Source organism: Canis lupus, chromosome 35 (assembly GCF_011100685.1).
Source record: "Canis lupus familiaris isolate Mischka breed German Shepherd chromosome 35, alternate assembly UU_Cfam_GSD_1.0, whole genome shotgun sequence".
Classification (NCBI taxonomy): Eukaryota; Metazoa; Chordata; class Mammalia; order Carnivora; family Canidae; genus Canis; species Canis lupus.
The window spans coordinates 23,761,538-23,786,035 of NC_049256.1; the positions used below are offsets into that span (position 1 = coordinate 23,761,538).

At 40.8% G+C, this 24,498-nt stretch overlaps 1 protein-coding gene and 1 long non-coding RNA gene across 2 annotated transcripts in view; one reads left to right on the plus strand and one right to left on the minus strand.

The window, feature by feature from the left end:
• Positions 1–24,498, minus strand: part of DCDC2 (doublecortin domain containing 2) — a 167,420-nt gene that overhangs the window by 94,516 nt on the left and 48,406 nt on the right. The window contains 4 exon segments of the mRNA XM_038584270.1: positions 10,688–10,715; positions 10,717–10,851; positions 19,877–19,931; positions 21,623–21,769. Of these exon segments, the coding sequence (XP_038440198.1) occupies positions 10,688–10,715; positions 10,717–10,851; positions 19,877–19,931; positions 21,623–21,769 (365 nt within the window).
• Positions 542–22,563, plus strand: LOC111093997. Its single transcript, XR_005384401.1, has 4 exons — positions 542–1,172; positions 1,250–1,316; positions 17,785–20,658; positions 22,168–22,563. It is a non-coding gene; the product is annotated as an uncharacterized LOC111093997 (long non-coding RNA).

The window sequence follows — 24,498 nt, forward strand, 5'->3', positions numbered from 1 at the left end:
AGTTTTAACTTCTTCCTGCAAAGCAGATGAGCCACACTGGAGTCTTCTGTGTGCCAGCAACACACCACTGGCATAGATTTCATATTTTCTTTAGAGTACGCTATAGAAAAGTTCACAGCTAACTATGGAGGCAGCAGAACCAAAGAAATACTACGAATCTGCTGGGGTCTTTGATGGGCCAAGAAGGAATGAGACCCTATCTACAAGTAATGGGCAGCATCTACAGAAAGGGAAGTTGGCAAGCCAAAGCCTAAAGCTGGGGAAAAAATAAAGATGAGACGATCCCAACATTTTCCTCTTGCAGGGGATCAAATAATAAAAGAACTTCATCCCACATCTCAGTGCCCCCCCCCCCCGACAAACTCCATATTGCCAGGTCCGGCCCCCCAGCCTCTGCATTCCTCAGTCTTAACCCAGTTAGTTGGATCCTGACCTCAACCTCTTTGGCTTGCACCAGAAATCTGACTGCGGGCAGTTCCGCGTGCCTTGGCAACAGGGTACCAGGAGTCCTCGGCATTCTGAAATGGAACTTCTAGCTCACTTTCCCACTAGACACATTAGGAGTGTGCGTGTCAGGGAACACGTGAGGCATAGACGAGTATGGGACAAACATTAAAATGCATTGTGGGTTACACAGAATGTTGCAGGCTACTTGTGTGGAAAATGGGAGAGGAGCACCAAAATACCTCCATATTCACTCTATAAAGTGAATATCTGGAATAAAAAATCTTCCAAAGGTTTGAAAACATCTATGTAATTCAACCGCTCACAAACTCTGCCTTGTGAAAACAAAAAGTATCTTCACACCCCAACCCTGGGCTACATTATAAAAAAGAGCCTCCAAAAGAAGTTTCCTACAGAGGCCTCAACCCTAACTCAGCTGTGAAAGACTGCTTTCCTCCGAGTGATTCTCCATCCAGTGTACAAAGTGTAGAAGACAGCAGGATATGAAGAGAATCTTCTCTCCAGCAAAGATAAACAACTTCCTGGTAGTCAGCCAGCCTTTGATTCGTCAATCTCTCAGCGCTCAAATGAACAGTAAAGTACACATTCCTAAACTAACTTTTAGTAATAGACTTGGAATATCATAATAAACCTTCCAGAAGTTACTAACGTCCCTTATGTACTAGAATCCTGTCATACAACTGGTTGCTCCATCAAGTGTCGCTGAGGTACGGAGGAATGCTTGTTTTACAAATTTTTATTGTACTAGGACTTGATGTAGTAAAATGTGACCCATATCCCACAGGCCACACTGCCTCTGAGATGAGTCACAGTCAGTGAAGGAAGGAAAAGCCTGCATTCTCCATCACAAGGTGAGTGCGCAGCACCAGACACCCATGAATCCTGAATCTTACTGCGGCTTGTTTTTTTTTTTTTTTTTTAATTTTTTTTTAATTTATTTATGATAGTCACACAGAGAGAGAGAGAGAGAGAGAGGCAGAGACACAGGCAGAGGGAGAAGCAGGCTCCATGCACCGGGAGCCCGATGTGGGATTCGATCCAGGGTCTCCCGGATCGCGCCCTGGGCCAAAGGCAGGCGCCAAACCGCTGCGCCACCCAGGGATCCCTTACTGCGGCTTCTTAAGCAAAACCAGTGCCCTGTTTTTGTGAACTCATCCTGGTGGCCTCTCATAGACCTTCTTCCAATATGTGATTCCCCTCAGAGGGTGAGGCTGGGGGGAGCACCTTTGGAAATGTGCTTCCTTTTCTATTTTTAGAGTCCCCTGTGCCTGGGAACCAGGCAAGTGCATGAGCTGGATCCTGGGCTGAACCCCAGCAGCTCGTCTGAATGCCCCAGTGATCTGACTGGGAGGACGGATTGCAGGAATGCTTCATGCCCAGGGCACCACAGCAAACCATGTACAGATTGTAGCTATTAGAGAATTCAGGAGCATGACCGCTCAAGGCCAATCACCCAGCAAGGTCATAATATTCAGACATCTCTTCCCAGCATTGCACCTGCTCCCCATCATTCATCAGAAATCTAAACGTGGCAAGTTCCTTAGGAACCATCACAAAACAATGCTGGGAATAAGCCAGGAAATGCATGAAGGAGGACACTAGTCTGTGTGTGGGTGTGGGTATGGGTGTGTGGATATGCACGCACACACACTCGCTCACACACACGCCTACTGATGCAGACAGAAAGAAGATCAAACATCACTCAACAGAAAACAAGTCTTGTTTTTGCTTATGTTTTAAAATTCTGCTTTAAAAAGTGTTTATAATTATCAATACCACGTAAGCCTTAGCAACACAGACCCATCTATTTTTTTCTGCAGCATTTCCAGTATTTCAAAAGACCCCTAAGTTCACTGTACTTCCTCTGTTCCAAGGGTGCTAAAGACATTAACTTTTTTTTTCATGTAGAAAATATTTAAGATATCAATGAATACAAGCAATCCCAAAATACTATTTCAAGACAATCATCATTACTACTTTGCTAACAGTGGAAAGCGGAGCTAGTTAACAGCCTCTAAAACATATCTCAAGGCACTACAAATCAAGTGGAAAGTGTATGGAAAATAGGCTGGCCAGTTAAGCTGGCATTTAAATGCAGCACTAAAAATGCATTTCACACCCAACTTCATCAATCACTAACCAATCTTACTTTGCATCTTGGCTACCAAAAGAAAATGGGATTTGTTTCCCTGAAGAAATATGTCACAGCTCTGCTTGAATTATTAAGCTTTGCTATTACAGAAAGAAACAGAGTCGGAAAGAAAAAAAAAAAAAAAAAGGAAAGAAAAAGGAAAAGAAAAGCAAAAGAGAGAAATAACGTTAGAACCAGGTTGCCATCTACAGTCAGATATCAGCACTGCTCATTCATACAGCATTAGATACTCGAGTATCAGTAAATATTAACAGTAAAAGGAAGACAAATGTATGACTACAGCCTCAATCAGAATAAAAACAAGGCAGCCTACAAAGTCTCTTTCTAATTAACATGAGAACAGTATATAGGTCATGAACATTGGAGCTAAAATTTGCACAATTTAACCCATGTTATGGGATGATCTAGTCATCCTAACTCTAACACTGTACACTTTTGAAAGAAAACTGAATCAACCACTGAATTCCAAATGCAAAATGTTGGTAAGTCGAAAAAAAAACTATTTTTGGTCTCTAACATCAAATGCTTGCATTTTTTCCCGATATCTGTATATATGACAAAACGATGACCACAGCAAGTCTAATTAACACCTGTTACCATACAATTACCAAAAAAACCCTTTTTCCTCTGATGAGAACTTTTAGTATCTACCCTCTTAGCAATTTTCAAATACACAATATGTAATTAAATTCTTGCATTTTTCACTCATTTTTCACCATACACCTTCTCTTTCATTTTGCTTACAATCCTATTGCTTACAATCCTTTTCTAGAGAATAAGAGCCTTCTTGAGACATTACTATCCAAAAGCATACACTTGGTTCTAATTACTAGAATTGAGGATGTTAGAGCAAAAAAGCAATTGCCGTAATAAATGAATATGAAACTGAGTTAAGGAGTGAAAGATAAATTTGATACTACAACCTGGAAGATTTCTAGAGCCAAAGATATCTGGAAGGAGATCTGTTTGGGGGAAAAGGCTCAGTTTTCTAAAGTATGGACTTAAGTTAATATCCTTAATTTTGTCAAGTGATGATTTAATCTAGTGAACTGCACCAAATCTTTTTTTTTTTTTTTTCATTTTCTCTGGAAAAACTGTTTTTGGAAGCCAAGATTCATTTTCCAGGCTATATGTCCTTCCAACCTAGATGAAAAGAGAGACAGGGACAAGATGGCAGAAGAGTAGAGGTCCTCAACTCACCTGACCCCACAGACTTACCTAGATAACTTTCAAAACATCCTGAACCTACGAAGTCATCCTGAGATTTAAAGAGAGAACAGCTAAAATGCTACAGAGAGAAAAGTTTTCGCTTCTAACAAAGTAGGAAGGCAAAAAATAAAATAAAAAAAGAATAAAGTGGGATAGGGGAACCATGATTAACAGGGCTAAAGTAGAGCAGCAAAAGCCTCCAGGACAGGAAAGCCCAGCCCTACAGAGGTGGGAACTTTAAAAACCCATGCCAGAGCTTTCCTGACAAATAAGTGCTTAGCAGGGAAATTGGGCAGAATCACAGGAAGAGCAATGAAGCCTCAAGATTCCCGGAGTCACTATAAGAGGAGGGGCGCCCGGGGAAAGCTCACCGCAAACTGTGGGCTGATATCGGCAAAGGGCTAGAGCACTGCAGCCCTCTGAGACATTTGGGAGAAGCCAGTCAGTTAGGCGGGTCGGGTCCAGATGGAGGTGACTGTGCCCTCTTCCCTTCAGGACAAGTGGTCCTTGGAAACGCGGGTCCAGTGGCACAGACCTCAGATCCCAGGCTACCGAAGCAGACAAAGCCACAATTATATATTCCCCCTGGGACAAACAGAAGCAGGGAGGGAACAGGACAGCAAGAACTCTCCTACCACTGGGCACCCCCAAGCTATGCAGATCAGTGCACTCGCGCCAGCCCTGGGAGTATCTAGGTCAGTGTGGACTGGGAGACTGTGGTTGGTTACTCATGGGGAGCTTAACTCCAGAGCTAGAAATCTGGCTGCACTATTGTGTTTTTCCTCTGTATTTCACTTTGTGCCTGGGAGACACAGGATCGCCAGGGAACAAAGGCCTCACAGGGTAAACAGCTCACACTGAGCCTGGCACCCAGCAGGGGGTGGGGCATCTCTGCCCAGGCACAAACACCTGAGAATCAGCATAGCAGACCCCTCCCCAAAAAGAACTGCTAGAAGAACAAGGGAAGAGCAAGTTTATTGACCAAGCAGCACTGGAAAGCTCCAGGTCTGAGGGAAAATAGCATATAGAACTAGAGGGTCCTTTTTTTTTCCCATTATGACTCGTTTTTACATCAGACTAAAAATTTCCAATATTTTTTCCTTTTCCCACATTAACTACAATATTTTACCAGCTCTTCATTTTTAAGTTTTTTCCTTTTTGACTTTCATATTTCTACAATTACATGTCTTAGATATATTTTCCACTTCTGGATCACTTCAATGTATTCAATTTAACTTTGAATATGAGTTATTATACAAGATATACAAGATATAGGTTTTTATTTTTTATTTTTTCTGCTCATTTTGTTTTACAATGCTGGAAGTTAGTACCTTCTAGAACACAACCAACTTACACTCAACACAACCAAATGGAACACCATGTTGGGTCATTCTGTGAGATTATACTCTTTCTTCCTTCCCATTCTGCTCCCCTCCCCCTTTATCTTGTTTATATTTTGGTGGTCAAGTGTTGGGGCTTTCTATAAGTATTTCTGGTTTATATAAATTTCGGAATGAGCATCTTCTAAATACAGAACAAAAAACACTCAGAACCAAGAGGATTACCCTCTAGGACCCCTCAGGTAGACTACATGATCCCTCCACTACCACTTCCTCACCACGACCATCTTTTTTGCTCTCTTTTCCCTCTTTTCTTTATTTTTTTTCTTCTTCGTTTTTGGTTTTAGGCTTTTTATTTTTACTACTTTGTTTTAAATTTTGTTTTTCACTTTAGTGGTCCTTTGGTTTTATTTTGTTCTGTTCTTCTTTTTCTTTTATTTTCTGGTCTTTGACCTCATCAGAATCATCTAGGGTATATTTTACTTAGGTCGTGGTTGATATGTTTGACTCAGCCCACTCACACAACCATTCTGCACAGGACAAAATGACTAGAAAGAAGAATTCATCTCAAAAGAAAGAACTGGAAACAATACTCTCTGCCACAGAGTTACAGATTTTGGATTTCAATACATGTCAGAAATTCAATTCAGAAGTACAATTATAAAGTTAATGGTGGCTCTGGAAAAAAAAAAAAACATAAAGGACTCTAGAGACTTAGTTACTGCAGAATTGAGATCTAATCAGGCCGAAATTAAAAATAAATTAAATGAGATGCAATCCAAACTGGATGTTCTAACTGTTAGGGTTAATGAGGTGGAAGAGAACGTGAGTGACATAGAAGACAAGTTGATAGTAAGGAAGGAAGCTGAGGAAAAAAGAGAAAAACAATTAAGATCTCATGAGGAAAGGCTTGGGGAAATAAATGATAGTTTGAGAAGAAAGAATATATGTCTAATTGGCATTCCAGAAGAGGCTGAGAGAGAGACAGAGAGAACGAGAGAGAGAGAGAACCATAAAGTATATTTGAACAAATCATAGCTGAGAACTTCCCAAATCTGGGGAAGGAAACAGGAATTCAGATTCCCCCAAAAAAGCAATAAAAACCATTCAACACCTCGACATTTAATAGTGAAACTTGCAAGTTCCAAAGATAAAGAGAAAATTCTTAAAGCAGCACAAGACAAGAGATTCTTAACCTATATGGGGAGAAACATCAGATTAACAGCAGACCTCTCCACAAAGACCTGGCAGGCCAGAGAGGGCTGGCATGATATATACAGGGTACTAAATGAGAAGAACATGCAGCCAAGAATACTTTATCCAGCAAGACTGTTGTTCAGAATAAAAGGAGAGATAAAGAGCTTCCAGGATAGGCAGAAACTGAAAGAATATGAGACCACCAAACCGGCTCTGCAAGAAATATTAAGGGGGACCCTGTAAAAGAAAGAGGAAGCCCAAAGAAACAATCTACAAAAACAAGGACTGAATAGGTATTACAATGACACTAAATTCATATCTTTCAATAGTTACTCTGAAGGTGAATGGGCTAAATGATCCCATCAAAAGACACAGGGTATTGAACTGGATAAAAAAGCAAGACCCATCTATATGCTGTTTACAAGAGACTCATTTTAGAACTAAGGACACCTCCAGCCTAAAAATAAAAGAGTGGAGAACCATTTACCATTCAAGGGTCCTCAAAAGAAAGCTGGGGTAGCAATCCTCCTATCAGATAAATTAAAGTTTATACCAAAGTCTCTAGTAAGAGATGAAGAGGGACACTAAATCATACTTAAAGAATCTAGCCAACAAGAAGACCTAAGAATCATGAATATTTATGCCCCTAATGTGGGAGCTGCCAAGTATATCAATCAACTAATAACCAAAGTAAAGAGATACTTAGATAATAATACACTAATAGTAGGAGACATCAACCCACCACTTTCAGCAAACGACAGATCTTCTAAGATGAATATCACCAAAGAAACAGGGTCTTAAATGATACACCGGACCAAATAGATTTTACAGATATATACAGAACTTTCCATCCAAACGCAACTGAATACACATTCTTCTCAAGTGCACATGGAACTATCTCCAGAATAGACCACATCTTGGGTCACAAATCAGGTCTCAACTGATAAGAAAAGATTGGGATTGTCCCCTGCATATTTTCAGACCACAATGCTTTGAAACTAGAACTCAATCACAAGAAGAAATTTGGAAGAACCTCAAACACATGATGAAGGTTAAAGAGCATCCTACTAAAAGATGAATGGATCAACCAGGAAAATAGAGAAGAATTAAAAAGATCCATGAGAACTGATGAAAATGAAGATACAACCATTCAAAATCTTTGGGATACAGCAAAAGTGGTCCTAAGAGGGAAATACATCGCAAAAGAAGCCTCCCCAAAAAATTGGGAAAAATTCAAATACACAAGATAACCTCACAACTAAAGGAACTGGAGAAAGAGCAGCAAATAAAACCTACAACAAGCAAAAGAAGAGAGATGATAAAGATTCTAGAAGAACTCAATGAAATAGAGACTAGAAGAACTATAGAACAGATAAACAAAACCAGGAGTTGGTTCTTTGAAAGAATTCATAAGATAGATAAACCCCTAGCCAGTCTTATTAAAAAGAAAAAAGACTCAAATTAATACAATCACAAATGAAAGAGGAGAGATCACAACCAATACCAAGGAAATTCAAATGATTTTAAACGTATTATGAGTAGCTATATGCCAACAAATTAGGCAATCTAGAAGAAATGGATGCATTTCTGGAAAACCACAAACTACCAAAACTAGAACAGGAAGAAATAGAAAACCTGAACAGGCCAATAACCAGCTAGGAAATTGAAGCCGTCATCAAAAACTTCCCAAGACACAAGAGTCCCAAAGATGTATGTGTCCCAAGACACAAAAGTCCAGGGCCAGATGGCTTCCCAGGGGAATTCTATCAAACGTTTAAAGAAATAATACCTATTCTACTAAACCTGTTTCAAAACATAGAAAGGAAGGGAATATTTCCAAACTTGTTTTATGAGGCCAGCATTACCTTGATTCCAAAACCAGACAAAGACCCCACCAAAAAGGAGAATTATAGACCAATACCCCTGATGCACATGGATGCAAAAATTCTCAACAAGATACTAGCCAATAGGATCCAACAGTACATTTAGAGGATTATTCCCCATGACCAAGTAGGATTTATCCCCGGGATGCAAGGGTGGTTCAACACTCATAAAACAATCAACATGATAGATCACATCAACAAGAGAAAAAACAAGAACTATATGATCCTCTCAATAGCTGGAGAGAAAGCATTTGACAAAATACAGCATCCATTCCTGATCAAAACTCTTCAGAGCATAGGGATAGAGGGAAATTCCACTCCCCAAAACCATCACTTGATAGACACCAGCAATAGTCCCACATTAACAATGAGGTTCAGCAGTGAGAAGCCTACATTCTGCACGTTTTAAAGCGACATCAGAAAACATACACTTAAAATGGGAATTCTCTAAAACAATGGTCAGTCTCTCTCCAAAGACAAGGGCAGAACAGCGATGGGCTTCCACCTTTTCTGAGCACTTTAAATGCTCAACCTGTTTTTTTTCTTTTCATCCTCCCAAATACAGTTGTTGTTGAAAACTGCAAACTTCTATGAAAGCTAAAATACGGATCATTTAACTTTTTAATAAAGGTTACTTTCCAGTACAAGAGGAAACCACTGATGCAGCCTCATGCTACATCATTTCCACATACAAGAAGCCTGACAAAGTGAACATCCCCTTCCTTCTGAAGGAGAAACAACCACTAAAACAAAAGACTTTTAAAACACATACATCAGAAGGAGGAATTGGGATTTTTCCCAGGCTAAGATGAGCCTCACAGAAATTAAGTCCCATGTTATAAAAGCCTCTAATGAAAAAATATTCATGAAAAGTTTAAAGTAGGTCTTGCTTCAAGTGGATTTCAAAGGATCACAGGGATCTCTCTATGCTATGCCATCCAGCACTCATTTGCCATTTATTAAGAGTCTCGTCTCAAATCGGACCTGTGGCAGCTGTTGTGAATAAAAATAAAACACCTAGTAAGACACGGCCCAGGGCCTGGGGGCTTCACAACTTGATATATTGATTAAAATAAAGCCTCTATTATTTTTAAATGTTCGAAGTATGGCATATTATTCCAGGCTAGCTTTCTTCCTTTGGTGCCTGCCATAAAATATGCATTCAATAAACGTTCATTAGCCACATTTTACCCTGGCCTCCCCTGTTTCGTAGTCACTGCAAGGGATTATACAGATTTACAGGTAAGCATAATTTTCAAGGTAAATCTTAATATGAACCCACATTTTGCAGATAGCTGATGGGGTTCCCCCAAATGTTAAGTGACTTGCCCAAGGGCCATAGCAGAACTGCAACCAGAATCCAGGAGTCCCCTTCTCCAGCTGGTCTTCATCATGGAAATCTTTGAAGATGAAAGGCCCCCATCATCCTAACTCCTCTTTCTAACTGGCTCATTCACTTAGCCTCCCAGTTTTCCCGTGACAACTTCATCACCTTTGCCGCACCCTCTGAAATCCCTATAGGTTCACATGTCTCCTTAGTTGTGAGGTCCACAGTAGCTATCATTCTATTGTGACTCCTCACATCAACTTTGAGATAAGCTGAAGCTCCCAAGTAGAAGACAGAGAGCTGGCCACAAATCTGGAACAACAGCTCATCCGTCCTCTTCCTGTGTGCCCCGCATGTTCCCCTGCAGGGGAGTGAGGGGACCTGGGTAAAGGAGAAGCAGTGCCTTCAAGGGGCTGTGCCCTGGCCAGCCCTCTACTGCTGTGGGCTTGTCCCACTGACACCATTCTTGGAGGAAACCAAAAAAGAGCCTGTCTTCCCAAAAACTACCATGAAAGTTCACAATTCTGACTGCACAAAACCTCATACTGATGAAATTTTTTAAAAGCTAACTTTATGGCATCCCTTATCTGGTAATGCAAGATACAGAACTAATTTGCGTACATGTGGTCTATGGGTAAAGTTTTCTGGATGTGTAGTATCCTCTTGGATATCAGTGAAATTTTGTAAAACATTTTAGAGAAAGGGATCTGTGGCTAAAAGTAACTTGTGATCAATGTGTACCGAGGTTGTAGACACACAAGTGAGACAGACCAATGTTAACAGTAGTTGGTAAAAATGTTAATCAAGCCCTTTCAATGGAAGAAAAAGATGACAGGAGCTACCTTTTCTTACATGAGACCACCACAAGAAATATTTTACCTCAAAACACATGTTCTTGGACACAACCTCTAATCACAAACAGAACATGAGCAGGAAATACTGAAGAATCTTTCATACACGAAAGGTCTTCCTTGAAAACTCTCCTATATGATGATAAGAAGTATCTTCCGTGGGTCCAGAGAAACAAATAGATCTATTTAAGAATTAAAATCGCATCACAGCCTTAAGATGACATTCAATAAAAACAATATAATGATAACAAGGACAAACTTACCACTGTTTGGACTCGTTTGTGGCTGATTTCTTTAACTTTACATTTTGCTTCCCTTTCTTGGGTTTTTCCAAACTCACTTCTTCTTTTCTCCCTTTCCTCTTTGGGGGTTGAGGGGATGTGTTATCACTGGATCCAACTGTTGACTTGGACTGACGATCATTTCCCTGAGTGGCAGAAGATGAGACGCTTACCATGGGCTAATGAAAACCCAGAGTAACACCTAGTCAACATAAGTCATTAACCGGCGGTGAACAGGGAGTGGGCTACTTCCCTGCTCTTCATTTTAATATGCACATTAACTTTTCCTAGTGCAAGGAGAAGGGTCTAGCAGAGGCACAAGAGTAAAATTGTAGCTGAGAAGTGTTGAATACTTAATATGCATCAGACATTCTATAAAATTCTTTCAATCTTCACAACCCTGTGAGACAGATACTGTTATACTTTACTGCACAGAGGAAGAAATGAGGCTTAGAGGTTGAATCTTGCCCAAGGTCATGGAGTCAGCAAGACCACCATTTGAACCACCCTCTCCCTCCTGTGACTTCCGAAAAAATCTACTGGATGAGGAAGATTGATAACCCTCAGTTTGATCAGTTAATCTAGAAAAGCCTTCTTAACCAGTGGCCACGGTGAGGGTATCATCACACAAGGAGACATACACTATGTTTGCAGAAAACCTCAAATATGTATTCACCTGTTCGTACTTGCTAGGTTCCCTGACAATTGCAAATCCAGAGCTACTCAAACACAAACGGTTCAAGACCACTCTCCTGCAAGGCAACCACCAATTATCAGACATTCGGTAGTTGTCCGTGGTCTCCACATGCTACTGGAAATGAAGACTTTGCATCTGCAAAGGAGGCTCTTCAGCACAGAGGAGAGGTTGGTTGAGTTGCGCTGGCCCAAACTCTCCGCCTCCTCCCAGGGAGCCACGTAACAGCCACCACAGTGGTGACTACTGTAAGCACCCAAAGAACAACTTAGTCTCTGCTTGGCCATTGCTAAAGCAAGGAACGCCCCCCCTAACAAGACAACTTGGTTCTCAGATGCTCAGATGCTAAACTCACTTGAGTGTATTAAGGCATGAGGCTGAAGAAAAAGAAAGAATACAAGTTTTAGAGACCAAAATTCCTGGCTCAGAGCCACTACCACTAACCATGGGCCCTCCTGCTAACTCAATCCTACCTTCTTTGACAGTTTCCTAATTAGCCGAGTGGGGCTAATGCACCTGCCTTGAGGTCTATCATGAGGAGGAAATGGTAACACTTATAAAATAACTAGTACAGTGCCTATCAGGCACTATTTGTTCCATGAGTAGCAGAGTACTTTCTCCAAGAGCAGAGTTAATATCTTTTTCTTAAAAATCATATCCAAGTCATACCATATTGAGTGAAATCTTTATGCAACATCTGTACTATGCTAGTATCTAAAAATAAATGCAGTAATATTAAATAAACAAATCTGCCTAGAAACCTATTATAACTGCTCGTTTTAAACATTTATATATTCAGTCATCCAGAAGCATTTAAGTGGTTTCAGCCATCACCCAATTAAGAATAGAAAAATTCACAGCCTTACAAATGAAGTTATTTATGCTATTTTGTCGTAGCCTACAAGAAAATGAATTATGCATAGATTTATTAACAGTGTGAAAACTTGTCCAAATCTATAACACTCTTTTGCATAATTTAATTTCCCATTCCAACCGCAATTTAAACATACGCTTCCATTTAATTATTGCATTAACTGCAACCAAAGTTGTTGCTTATTTTCTTTTTCTCCAGTGATTCTTTTTCACAAGGCCACAGACTACCTGGCACAAGATACAGATCACACAATTAGAGTGGAGATTCCACATCCATCCACCAGGTCTCATATTCTAGCCTGTTTTCCATCATGTGTATTCACCCCACAATTTTGAAACTTTAAAAGTCACGCTTCTAGCAAGCCCACTGGAATGTTCAAAGATGATGTGGAATTTTCAAGGACTAAAATGAAGCTTAGTGGATAAGAACCTCTGGATCTTGGCACGAGAGTCCTTTATAGCTCTCCAGGAGAAGGCATTTTTGCAAATGGCATACGACAAGGGAGTAGCTGAAGCCCCATTTAGGGGTGCCTGGGACTCATACAGTGTTAAAAGTCAACTCTTTTATTGACTATACAGGAAGTTCTGATTTACTCCATTTCCGAGTAGGACACTCAAAAGGGTTTATTCTGGAGCATCAGGAAAAACTGGTGGATTCCAATAACGATACAGAACATGGCTTCGGTAATGGACACTCATGTATTTGATTAATGAATTATGGCTGATCGCCAGTTGCTTTGTTGAACTAAATTAAACTAAAATAAAGGGAAGAATCTGCTTTGTAATTAGAAGACTGGAAATGGGAGCCTGGGCAGCTCAGTTGCTTGGTTAGCGTCTGCCTTTAGCTCAGGTCATGATCTCAGGGTCCTGGGATCAAGCCCCATGTCAGGCTCCCTTTTCAGTGGTGAGTCTGCTTCTCCCTTTCCCTCTGTGCTCTTTCTCTCTCTCTCAAATAAATAAATAAAATATTTTTTAAAAAAGGAAGATTGGAAACAATTTAAATGCTTGTTTTTTTTAACAAAGAAAAAAGGTTGATTCATCTAAAGTGTTAACAATATAAAATATATAATAATGACACACAAAAAGATAAATAAGCTATACAATGTAAATTACATATATTCGTATTTATTTACATAGTTAATTATGTAAGTTATATAGGCTCACATTTACTTACATAATTAATTATATAAATAATAGGTGATCTACAAATAAATATGGAGGAGGGGACAAAGGAATCAAGAGAAGGAATTTCCTTCCTTTTTAGGGGGGGACTTCCACACGTGACTTATAACCTGGATACATAAATAGAGAGTTGTGGCTCTTTGGAGGGCATAGGAAATAAGGGAGTTTTGCCACTCTTGTACAGCTATGCCAGTTGATAAAACAGTATCACTGAGTACTTTGTACATACTAAATACCCATTTAACACAAATATGGCATTATTGTCACTGTTTTACAGATAAAGGAGATTAACTTTCTCAAGGTCACCCAAGTCTTATTTTTGTACTACACAGAAGCTTCCTCATGCCAAGGCCCTACAAATATTTATTATATGGCATGCTTCCTTGAAAAGGCCACCTGGAAGCGACAAGTTGTGGCTTTGTGCCAAAGTGGAGGGACTCAAGAAGAAGCCTGATTTTACAGCATGTCCTACGCGAAACCTGGACCCCAGGGGCACCTGCATGGCTCAGTGGTTGGTCATCTGCCTATGGCTCAGGTCTGGTCCAGGGGTCCTGGGATCAAGTCCCAAAATTGGCTTTCCATAGGGAGCCTCCGTCTCCCTCTGCTGGTGTCTCTGCCTCTGTATCTCTCATGAATAAATAAATAAAATCTTTAAAAAAAAATAAAAAGATAATAAATAAAATAAAAAATAATAAATAAAAATACAAAGATTTTATTTATTTATTCATGAGAGACACAGATAGAGAGAGAGGCAGAGACACAGGCAGAGGGAGAAGCAGACTCCATGCAGGGAGCCTGATGTGGGACTCGATCTTGGGTCTCCAGGATCACGCCCTGGACTGAAGGCAGGCGCCAAACCGCTGAGCCACCCAGGTTGCCCCAATAAAATCTTTTTAAAAAGAAAGAAAGAAGAAAAAGAAAACAAAAGAAAAGGAAAGGAAAGGAGAGAAAAGAAAACTAGACCCTGTGTGTTATCTGGACCACTGTCCTGCCTCTTGACCTACACCCATCATAGTTGGATGTGTCAGGAATAGCAATCCTCTGGCTCAAATAAACAAAAACCTGAAAGGAGCCCTTCCTTTATTGAAACTGGGATTTTTAAAATAGTTCTCTGGGCTTTTTCCAACAAGAGACATCCAACTCAGGTGTTCCTTCATTATCCCAGGAAAAGTGTTCCTAGCCCCCATGAACACATGCCAAAGGCACCAGAGGCCAAAAAACATCAAGTTTGCTTTTTGGCAACTTTGTGAGGGTTTTGCATCACGGAGCAGCCTCCACCTCGGTGTCTTTCAGAGATGCACCCAGAAGGGAGACTCTCGACAAGGAAACAAGACCCAAACCCAGGCTGGCATTTCTCTCACATGCATACCTGGTGAGGGCAAGTGTGTAAAAAAAGCCCTGTTATCCATACTGGACTCTGTTTCCCAAAAGGCAAAATAGAGCTTTGGGAGCATCTGGAGTTTCTCTCACTACACATTGACTTTGTGATACATGGAGAATCGTGTTTTGTTTTTTGTGCTCTTTTTGCCAGAACTTTAGCAATGATGATATTTGAGTCTGTAAACTACAGGTCACAAGATCTATCAGCCACGGGGTAATGACAAGAACACTGGCTGGGCCTTACAACTATCTCAGAGCTTATACCTGTCCCACTAGGGGGCAGCTCGACCCCACGGCTGTTCCCTGGGCAGCTCCACAGCAGCTTCCCACTGATCGATTGGGTGGTTTCTCACACTTCCTAGAATTTAACACAATTCACTTATATCCCCCTTTTGTTTTCAAGGCTAGAGCTGCAGGTTAAAATTACTCTCAATTTGCTCTAGGAGTCTGCAGGAGGCGTGGCCGGCTGGTCCAGCCCTGCTTGGCCTTGGGGGCTCCTTAGCTGCTCTGAAAGGGTCCCCTGAGCCCAGAAGCCCCCATCACCAGCACTCCCTACTGCTGACCCAGGCATTCCCACACCAGCAGGGTCCCCATACCCCCCACACCGGCCTGCCACAGGCTCCCACAGCTTTCTCGCCTCTTCCCCACTGTGCTCTATCAGGCCCCCACCCACACTCTCCTTACTTATGCAACAGAGTGATTCCTAGAAAGCCTTGCAAGAAGTGAATTCCAAAATCTGGTTCTGCATCCCCTTCGATTTGTATCAGCAGCAAGAGGAGCTTCTCCTGCTAACTGGGCAGTGGTCCCTCCAGTCCAAAGCTTAGGTCTCCTCCTGACTCCCCCTCACTCACACCTCCATCAGGGCCAAGCACTTAACCATCTTGCAAACACGTACATTCTCCAATTAATTACAGGAAAGGAGTAAAATAATCCTTCTGTTAAAGACGGAGTTTGTGACTTTGGAATTGGTGACAATAATGGTCTGTCCATGTGGCTCACCGCGAGCATTCACACGGCTGCGTGCCAAGCGGGTTATGCCCCTCTGCCCGAATATGACCTCCTAAAAGAGGCCTGCCCTGGCCACCCAGATGATATAGCATCGTCTCACTTTCTCTTCCATTACTTCACGTTTTCTCTTCAAACTTATTCCCAATTATTGCCGAATGTATTGTGTAATTGTCTTTCTCCTCCTCCAGAATGTAAGCTTCATACACCTAGTGTCTTCTCTAGATTCCCTGCCTCTACTGTCCCCACAAGCACCAAAACAGTAACATGCACTCCGTAAATGCCTGTTGGCCGAATACACCAATCAGAGACAATTGTTACAAGATACTCAAGGAAGAATAGTCACAGACACTCATCTCGCCTGCTGCCACCTGTCCAAGTCACCTGCACAGCGTACTGGGTTTAGCCACCCCACTGCCTCCTGCTTATGTCCTTCTCCCGACCCACTCCTCTGTACACACCACAGCCAGAGTCATCTCTCAAAACACTAAGTGAAACGGCATCCCTGTCTTCTTCTCACCCTCAGATGGTGCCCCATCAAGGGATAAAACCCCAACTCCTAGCATGGTGCCTATGTGTCCCTCCAATCTCATCGCAGACCACTCTGGCTTTCTGCATCTCCTTCTCACATGCCCAGATGCCAGGCTTCTCACCAAGGGCCTCTGTGACCCTTTTCTCTGCCATAGGGGCTCTTTCTGTCCCTGCCCCCCCTTACAGGACTGGCTCATTTACATCATTAAGGTCTCAGAGAAATTTCGATCAATCTGTGCCCTGCTACATTTTATTTTCCTCCCACTGTGTAGCACCATGTGAAATTATCTGTATATTTGCTTAGAGGTTGATAGTGTCTACTCCCATTCTCCTGTTCCTCCCCCAAACACACACACACACACACACACACACACACACACACAAGCACTAGAAGGAAAATGCTCTGAGTTCTGAAGCGTGGTCTGGTCGCCACCATAAGCTGGTCCTCCATAGAGCCTCCTGGCACGTTAGTACGTTCTCAACAAGTATACACTGAATGGCTGACTGAATGAGCAGATGGGCAGACAGATGGATAGATAGAATGTTTCTGAAGCATCATGGAAAGAGGTCAAAACTACAGTCATTTTATTTTTCTAAGTCTGAGCATGGAAATGTAATTCTGAGTCTTTGCTCAGTCTACGAGATGGAAGCATGTCATGACGCTGAGTCTTTCCACAATGGTCACTTACCCAGAGAAGACCAGTCCCGACATACCTATTCTAAGTAGGTCCTCCTTCTATTGTCTCTCCTACTGCTCTGTACTTCTCTGTCATTCCCACTGCACTTCGTAATTATATATTGATTTCTGGAATTGTTACTTTAACCTTGCTTTCTGCCAGGTGTACCCTGGGCTCAGAGCACCATGGGTTTCTTGCTCATCTCCATCTCCCTGGGGCTCTGTTCCAAGCTAGATGCACGGGCAACTCCATTTGCCATTAGACGAACCAGCATTCACAGTCCAGATTCTAAAGAATTTCCAAACAAGCAAGCAAGAAAGAAGACTGCATAAATATGCCTCTTGCATGTGAATTCTAAAGTGGAAAACACAGATTTCTAACAAAAAATTTAGACATTCCAAACTTCAGAATAATAAGCATGTGATTTCAAGATCTGGTAACTGTGAATGCAAAGAGTTGAGTTATGGTCCTGGTCCGGACTCCCACTTCCTGGGTGACCTAAGGTCAGATATGAAGTCCACTGGGTGTCTGCCCAACCATCTCTCTTGCAGTGGCACCATGGGAACTGATGAGCTTGCACACACCTAGTAGACAAGGAGATTCTGCTCCAAAATCCTGAAGAAGAGCAAGAGGACAAAATTTCCAAACCCTAAATTCATGGGTTTTAGCTTTGGTAGGCTAAAATTGCTCTTTCGGTCACTGGAACATTCTTTCCTCCTTCTACTCCTCCTCTACAGATCCATGCAGTCAAGCTGCTTCCGGGCTGGGTCCTCTGTGATCTGTGTGCACCCTCTCCAGGCTCCCACTCAACTGCAGGAGGAGGGCTGCTCCCTGCCAGGCTGTGCTGGATGCCAGGAAAGAACGCCAGGGTGACAGGTCTGCTCTCCAGCTATGACCACTGTAAGGATAGACTTGTCCCATATCCTCCTCAGGCTTCGGTCTCTAGCACAGCTGCCTGCTGAACACTTTCAACTAGATTCTGTGATGACACTTCAACTCAGTATGTTTGAAATCAGGCACGTCATTATTTCCTCCCACTGCCCTCTCCTTGGCCAGAGTAACCCTATTTTCTCAGCCATCCAAGCTCAAGAACGTGCAGTTATCTTTGGCTCCAATCTCTCCATTCAACCCCCTGCCACCTTTCCCACCTTCCTAGCCTAGGATCTTCTCATCTTATGCCAAGGTTCCTGCTTCCAATGGTCACATAACACATGTCTCTCATCTGTGGCCTCTCACCATGCTAAGTCTTTCTCCATAAAAAAAGATCCAACCTTCCAGGTTCACATTCTCACTTCTTGGAAGCCTTCATGAGCTGCCCTCTACTCAAGGATAAGGAGTAAACTCTTGGTTCTGACATTCAAGGCCATCTGAAACAGCACCTACCATTCCAGGCATACCAGCCTCCACACAGGATGGATCCTCTACTCTGATCAGTTAGCCTGAGGGACTCACTGTCCCCCGGGGGTCATGAGAGTGAGTTCCCTCCAGATAGGTCATCTATACTCAAGTCTGTCCCCTGCCATTCATTCAGTGGGAACATATGCTCCTTCTGTTGGGGCTTCCCTTTCTTGTTTTTAAGGGTGGATAGCAACCTGTATTATCGCCTCCTGAAATCCACATTGTGGCTCCTTTCTTACATCCTTTCCATCGGGAACCCCTTTCCCTCATTAGCCTTCACCTGTTGCAAATAACCCTCAAAGGTGTGGCTCATGTGCAACTTCCTTCATGTGCTTTGGCGAACATACATTTGACTCCCTCTACCTCATATTTACCAATCTCACTACATACACGCTATTCAGCATTAGTTACCTTCTCAGGCTGTTCTCGACCAGATCATACATTTCCTGAGCACAAAAGCTTTGTCATAAACAGTATGAGACCCTCCCTCAACTTGCAAATGGGCGATAAACATCTATTGCTTGTTATTCTGAGTTCAGCACTACTTCACACAAAATTACTTCTTTTTTTTTCTCCAAAGACTGTTGCAATGATATACAAAAAGGTAGGGGGGAGGGGAAGAGAAACCTAAACCATCATCAGGACACCTATCATTGCCCAGTAGTCGCTTATGTCATAAAATCCGCAAAAAAGAATTTTGCTTAGTTAAATCGGGGGAAAATGTTCAGATGGGGAAATGTCAAACCAATTCTGATCACAGCTGGTCAGGCAGTTCATTCAAAGAAGCAGAAAGAGAAGCCTCAGCCCGAAAAACCTCTCAAAGCAGCACTCCAGCATGACTTATCTCCCATCCCTGACAGGGGGTATGGATTGAAGATACAACCAGGTTACCAAGTCACCTACTAAACTCTCACCACAGCTCCTCCATGAGAGGTACTTAATGGACATTTGCCGAGTTAGCAAATAGATGAAGGAATCATGGATGGAAAAAATTCTGATAGGAAACTATGTAGAGTGATTCTCAGTCTTCTAAAAGAATGTAACTTTAGGATTGCCTTCTTTTGATCTTATTTTTTTCAAAAAAAATATTTATTCCTTGTCAGAGATAGAAAGCCAGACTGAGGAGACCACTAATGTGATCTAATCCTTTCTTCTACTTTTACATGTCATTGCTCAGATTTCAACTGTGAGGTAAGTTACATCAGGTCAGTACACAAGGAAAAAGACACCTACTTTGGAACCTATATTTTAAAAATGTTAGTTCACTTAGAAGACCTACACTACAACATTAATGTTCTAGTGTTGTTTCACATAATTGTTTATATGCCAACAAGGCAGTTAAGTTTTATCTCTTCAAATTTAATTGAAACCCAGAGGACAGTCTCTGTAGAGGAATAGAGAACATTAATGAGTAAAGCATCTGATACTTACACTCCCTTTAGACTTTCTGGATCCTACAATAGGAGGTAGTGAAGAAGCTTTCTGACTGCGGAAACAAATAGCAATTTAGAAATCTGAATATTATTTACAAATAATACACAATGCAAGACAACTGTCACCCCAACTTGTCATCCCAACCTGCAAGTCAACTGCTTAAGGGACATGGGTTTTTCAAGAAAGTACCATATACTTTCCCAATTTCACCAAGACCACCATAAAATTGTTAAATTCCATCCCAAAAGATTTGTAATTTTAACATTAAGCTATTTTAATCAATGCTCCCTCTAAACTTTTAGTACCACCTTCAATTTTTCTGCAGCAGTTTTATTCAACTCCCTAAACTTTCTACATGCATTTCAAAAAGTCCTTTCCTAAGCTGAGTGGTGATTTTGCCAAACAATACATTTCCAAACAATACATTTCCATTGTTTTCATAATGTCCACAGAAGCTCAGAATGGCAAAACACTAGCATTTATATTCAGGGACACTCCTAGATTGGTCATTCTCAACAAAAAATAAAAGTTTTCTTTGGTTATAGAAATACTGCTTCACAGATGTTAGGAGGAAACTTATCTTGGAACTCCCTGATCTCCTCTGAAAAGAAGGCCATATGTAGATGAAGGATGTCTTACTAATTTGTCTGAGAGAGGCTACCATGAGCTACAGACTTCTCACTGCCCTCAAGAACACACTGTAGCCCACAGCAAGTGAATCCAGTGTCACTGGACTTCATTTCATGGGTGGCTAAGGATGGTCATCAGTAAGTCTGCTGGTAAGTAATTCTAAAGTGCTGGAAAACCATGTGCTCTTGCACACTCCAAACACCTCCCCAAAGTCCATTTCATTCCTTACTTATCTGGAAACCCTTGGCCAGCCTCTCTCTCCAACAAGCTTCACAAATGGCAAATTAATGGAAAACAAATCGGTGACCTTCTGCTGTATCTGTGCAAGTAATACACACCCTAGCAGAGGACAGTCATGAAAATTCAGTTTGCGATAGCTAAGTGTCCATAGAATCCTCTGTGAAAAGCAGCACAGATGGTAAACCACAGCACCATGACCAAGCCAGGGTGCCTGCATCTGCCAGAGGCTGGGGGCTCTTCATGCATGCCTTTGACATCCATCTACTGGGCTGAAATAAGGCATCTTTCACAAATACATGAAATTTCACAGCAGAAAAGGGGTCATAGTGCATTGTGTATAATTAAAAGTGTAATCTTTAAAATCTTGCATGTAATAATTATATTGTCTACTGCTCTACTTAATGGCTTAAGGACAATTATATCATTTTTATCTCTTATTATCATTAAAACAAAGATAAAATATGTTTTTTAACATTTGTAGATGTTTGTATATGCACAAACTGAAAATTATTTGGTCTAGGTAGCCAGTGGAGACATTATTAAAACTTCAAATAATGATGCTATATAGAAGCCCATTGCCCTGTATCTTCTTCACAAAAATGAATTTTTATATTTAATATGAATTCACAAGTGAATGGTAAAAAAAATACTATATAACCTTTCATAGATTCCCCAAGATTATATTTTTGTGCAAAAAAAAAAAAAAAAATCTCCAGTCTCCATCATGGCAAAAAGAATCAATATACATTATACACGCTTTCCATTCTAATTGACAAACAAGATTACATAAAATATACCAGTGGTCAGCATAAGACTCAATGTTATTTCAAGTGATAACTAAAAGGTGAGACGTGCATGAGGATGAACACTTACCCATAGGACCTTCTCATTGTGGACTTGTCAAAAAGTAATCCACTGTAAGGCAATTTCTTAAACTTATCTCTGCCAACGGCCACATAAAACTGCCCATTCTCCAACTCCGCCCCGCTCTCAACAGGTTTTCCTTCTAACGTGTAAAGTCTGCAGAAATAGGAATGCCAACCATTAAAATTTTAACAAGCATGAAAGAGCTACTTAAAATTACAAAGTTCCATGAAAGCATTCTTCTCTCCAGTTGGCTCATTTGTTACTATTCTAGTTAGCAAATTCGAAATGCCTCAAAGTCATTAGGTTTGACTAAATGCCAGGGTTACGATGTAGAGACAGTTACACTCCCCCTGCCCAGTGCTTCACCCCAGTAAACCAAACAATCCGACAGAAGGACCCTCTCTTGCTGCCACAGTAAGACTGTGGATGGAAAGCGTTCACTTGCACAGAGCGTGGTGCTTTGAATAGAGCTCAGTTCCCACTGAAGAGCGAATCTTCTATTTCTATGCTGTTAGCACTGTTCCAATTTATTTTCTTCATGTCCTTTTCAGGTTGACAAACTTACTGCATTCTGTGCAAGAGCCCTCAGCCAAGACAGTGCATCCAAACATACACAGGACGGGGTCAGATAACAAGAGGCCAAGGAGCTCATTGCTAGGATTAATGATGCAGAACTGCATAGCATTCATGCTTCTTCCTTTTTGCTTTATTTATTTATTTTTTCGCTCCCCTCATCTTCCCAGAATCAAGGGATTTCACAAGGACCTCCCTTTACTGTAAAACTGCTACACTGAATATGTTACTTATTAAAAGAACAGTGATAACTTTACTAGACGATTTAGAGTCCACGGAATTTTTTTTTAAGGAACAAGAAAAAGCAGACTATCAGAAAACCACATGAGAAAGGCAATGCGTCATTTTGAGGGTTATAAACAAGAGTTTGTGACTGGGAGGAGTTCAAGAAAATAATTTTTTAAAATTCTCAGACTTCTTATATTACCTAATAAAAGCCAGTGACATTTACAAAGAAAAAAAAAAAGGTATTGATGTGTCTGCTTCTTGACTGATTATGGAAATGGCTATATCAAAAGAGGCCAAGAAGTACAAAGAAAACAGCCACAAAAAACCTGAAATGTGTTTGGATTGATTTAATATAAAGACGCTACTTCTTTATAACATTGTAATTCTATCCATCCCTACAAATCTAACTATCAACATCTAATCCAGGTTTTCTGGTTTTCCTGCCTTAACCTAGACCAGTGTTTCTGAACAATGGTGCTATTGGCATTTTGGTTCCAATAATTCTTTGTTGGGGGATGGGGAGAGGCAGGAGCTGCTGGTGAACTAACCACAGGATGCCAAGGGAATCCTTGGCCTCTACCCACTAGATGGTAGTAGTAGCTGCCCAATCCCAGGCTGTGACTACCAAAAATGACTCTGGATGCTGCCAAATGTCTGCTAGGGGCAAAATCATCCCAGGTTGAGAACTGCTGGCCTGGACCCAGATACCCATTTTCCTTCAAAACAGGAAGATCTGAGTCAGTAGTTAACTTTTATGGCTTGAAATGAAATGACAGTATCACTGTGGATCTGGAAATAGCCAAGATTTGATTGGTTTCCTCCGCAGGTAGTTAAGTATACGGAATAAATTCTAACCTGTGACCTTAGCCTTCTTTTATAGGACGTTGGTTGACCTGCTTTCTTCTTTTTTATAAAGGGCAAGAAACATAAACAGGGAGTTGAACCAGTTTTAATGGGATGTTTTTGATATACAAATATACCAAAGTACAGGGAGGATCCAACCATAAGCCTTTTCAATGTTCTGCTAAAGGAAAATAGGCATGTCCCAAGTGACCAGCAACCAAATCTCACTCATATCTGGCATACACTAAGAATTAATTTCTCTAAGTATTCAAGTACTGGAGTGGGGGGGAAACTTATATTTTCATTTCTGTATTTATACTTGTATATATTTTATTTTCATGTGTAAATTTGTTCAGATCAATATATGTATGAGCAGGTATATATGGGCATGCAACTGTATGTATATATCTTTGGGTGCTTTATATGATTTATTGAGTTGGTTTACATTTATGTATATGTCAAAAGACACAATTATATATCTTTAAAAAGAAAAAAAGGAAAGAACTATTGCCTTCACTCCTAACACCAAAATAAATCCAGAAGGATCAAAAGTTTAAATGAAATTTAAAAGTACAAGATGAAAACACTGCAGAGTATTTTTATAATCTTGGAATGAGGAAAGGCTAAGCTGGTCATAAAACTTAATGATCATAAGACTGAAATTTTCACTGTACCAAAATTCAACTTAACTGTATACAAAACAAAAAACATAAAGAGAATCAAAAATGCAAACTGAAAACATACTTAGAACTCATAGGAGGCATACTTAAAACTCATAGGAGAAGAGGCCAATTGTTCTAATATGTAAAGAGTATCTATAAATCAATAAGATAAATATGTAAAGGCTATACAGATAATTCATATATAATGAAAGATAAATTTGTGACATTTATTCAGAGAATAGCTTAGTAGTTAAGATCACAGGGTCTGGAGCCAGATAGCCTACTAAACAGGCTTGAATCCCAGCTCTGCTACCCACTGTCTGCTTAATCTTGGGCAAATAACTTCACCCAGCCCCCATTTCATGTTTCATGTATATTAAAAAAGAATAATAACCCTATTTATCTCACAAGGTTATCGAGTTAATTAAGTTTAAAATGTAAAGCACTTGAAATAATTCCTTGCACACAAGAAATGAGCAATAGATGTTTTTGTTATTACTATAGTATATTAAATAAAAAGCAAGAAACACTGAAATACTACCTTCACCCAACATGAATGAAAAGACAAAATGTTTA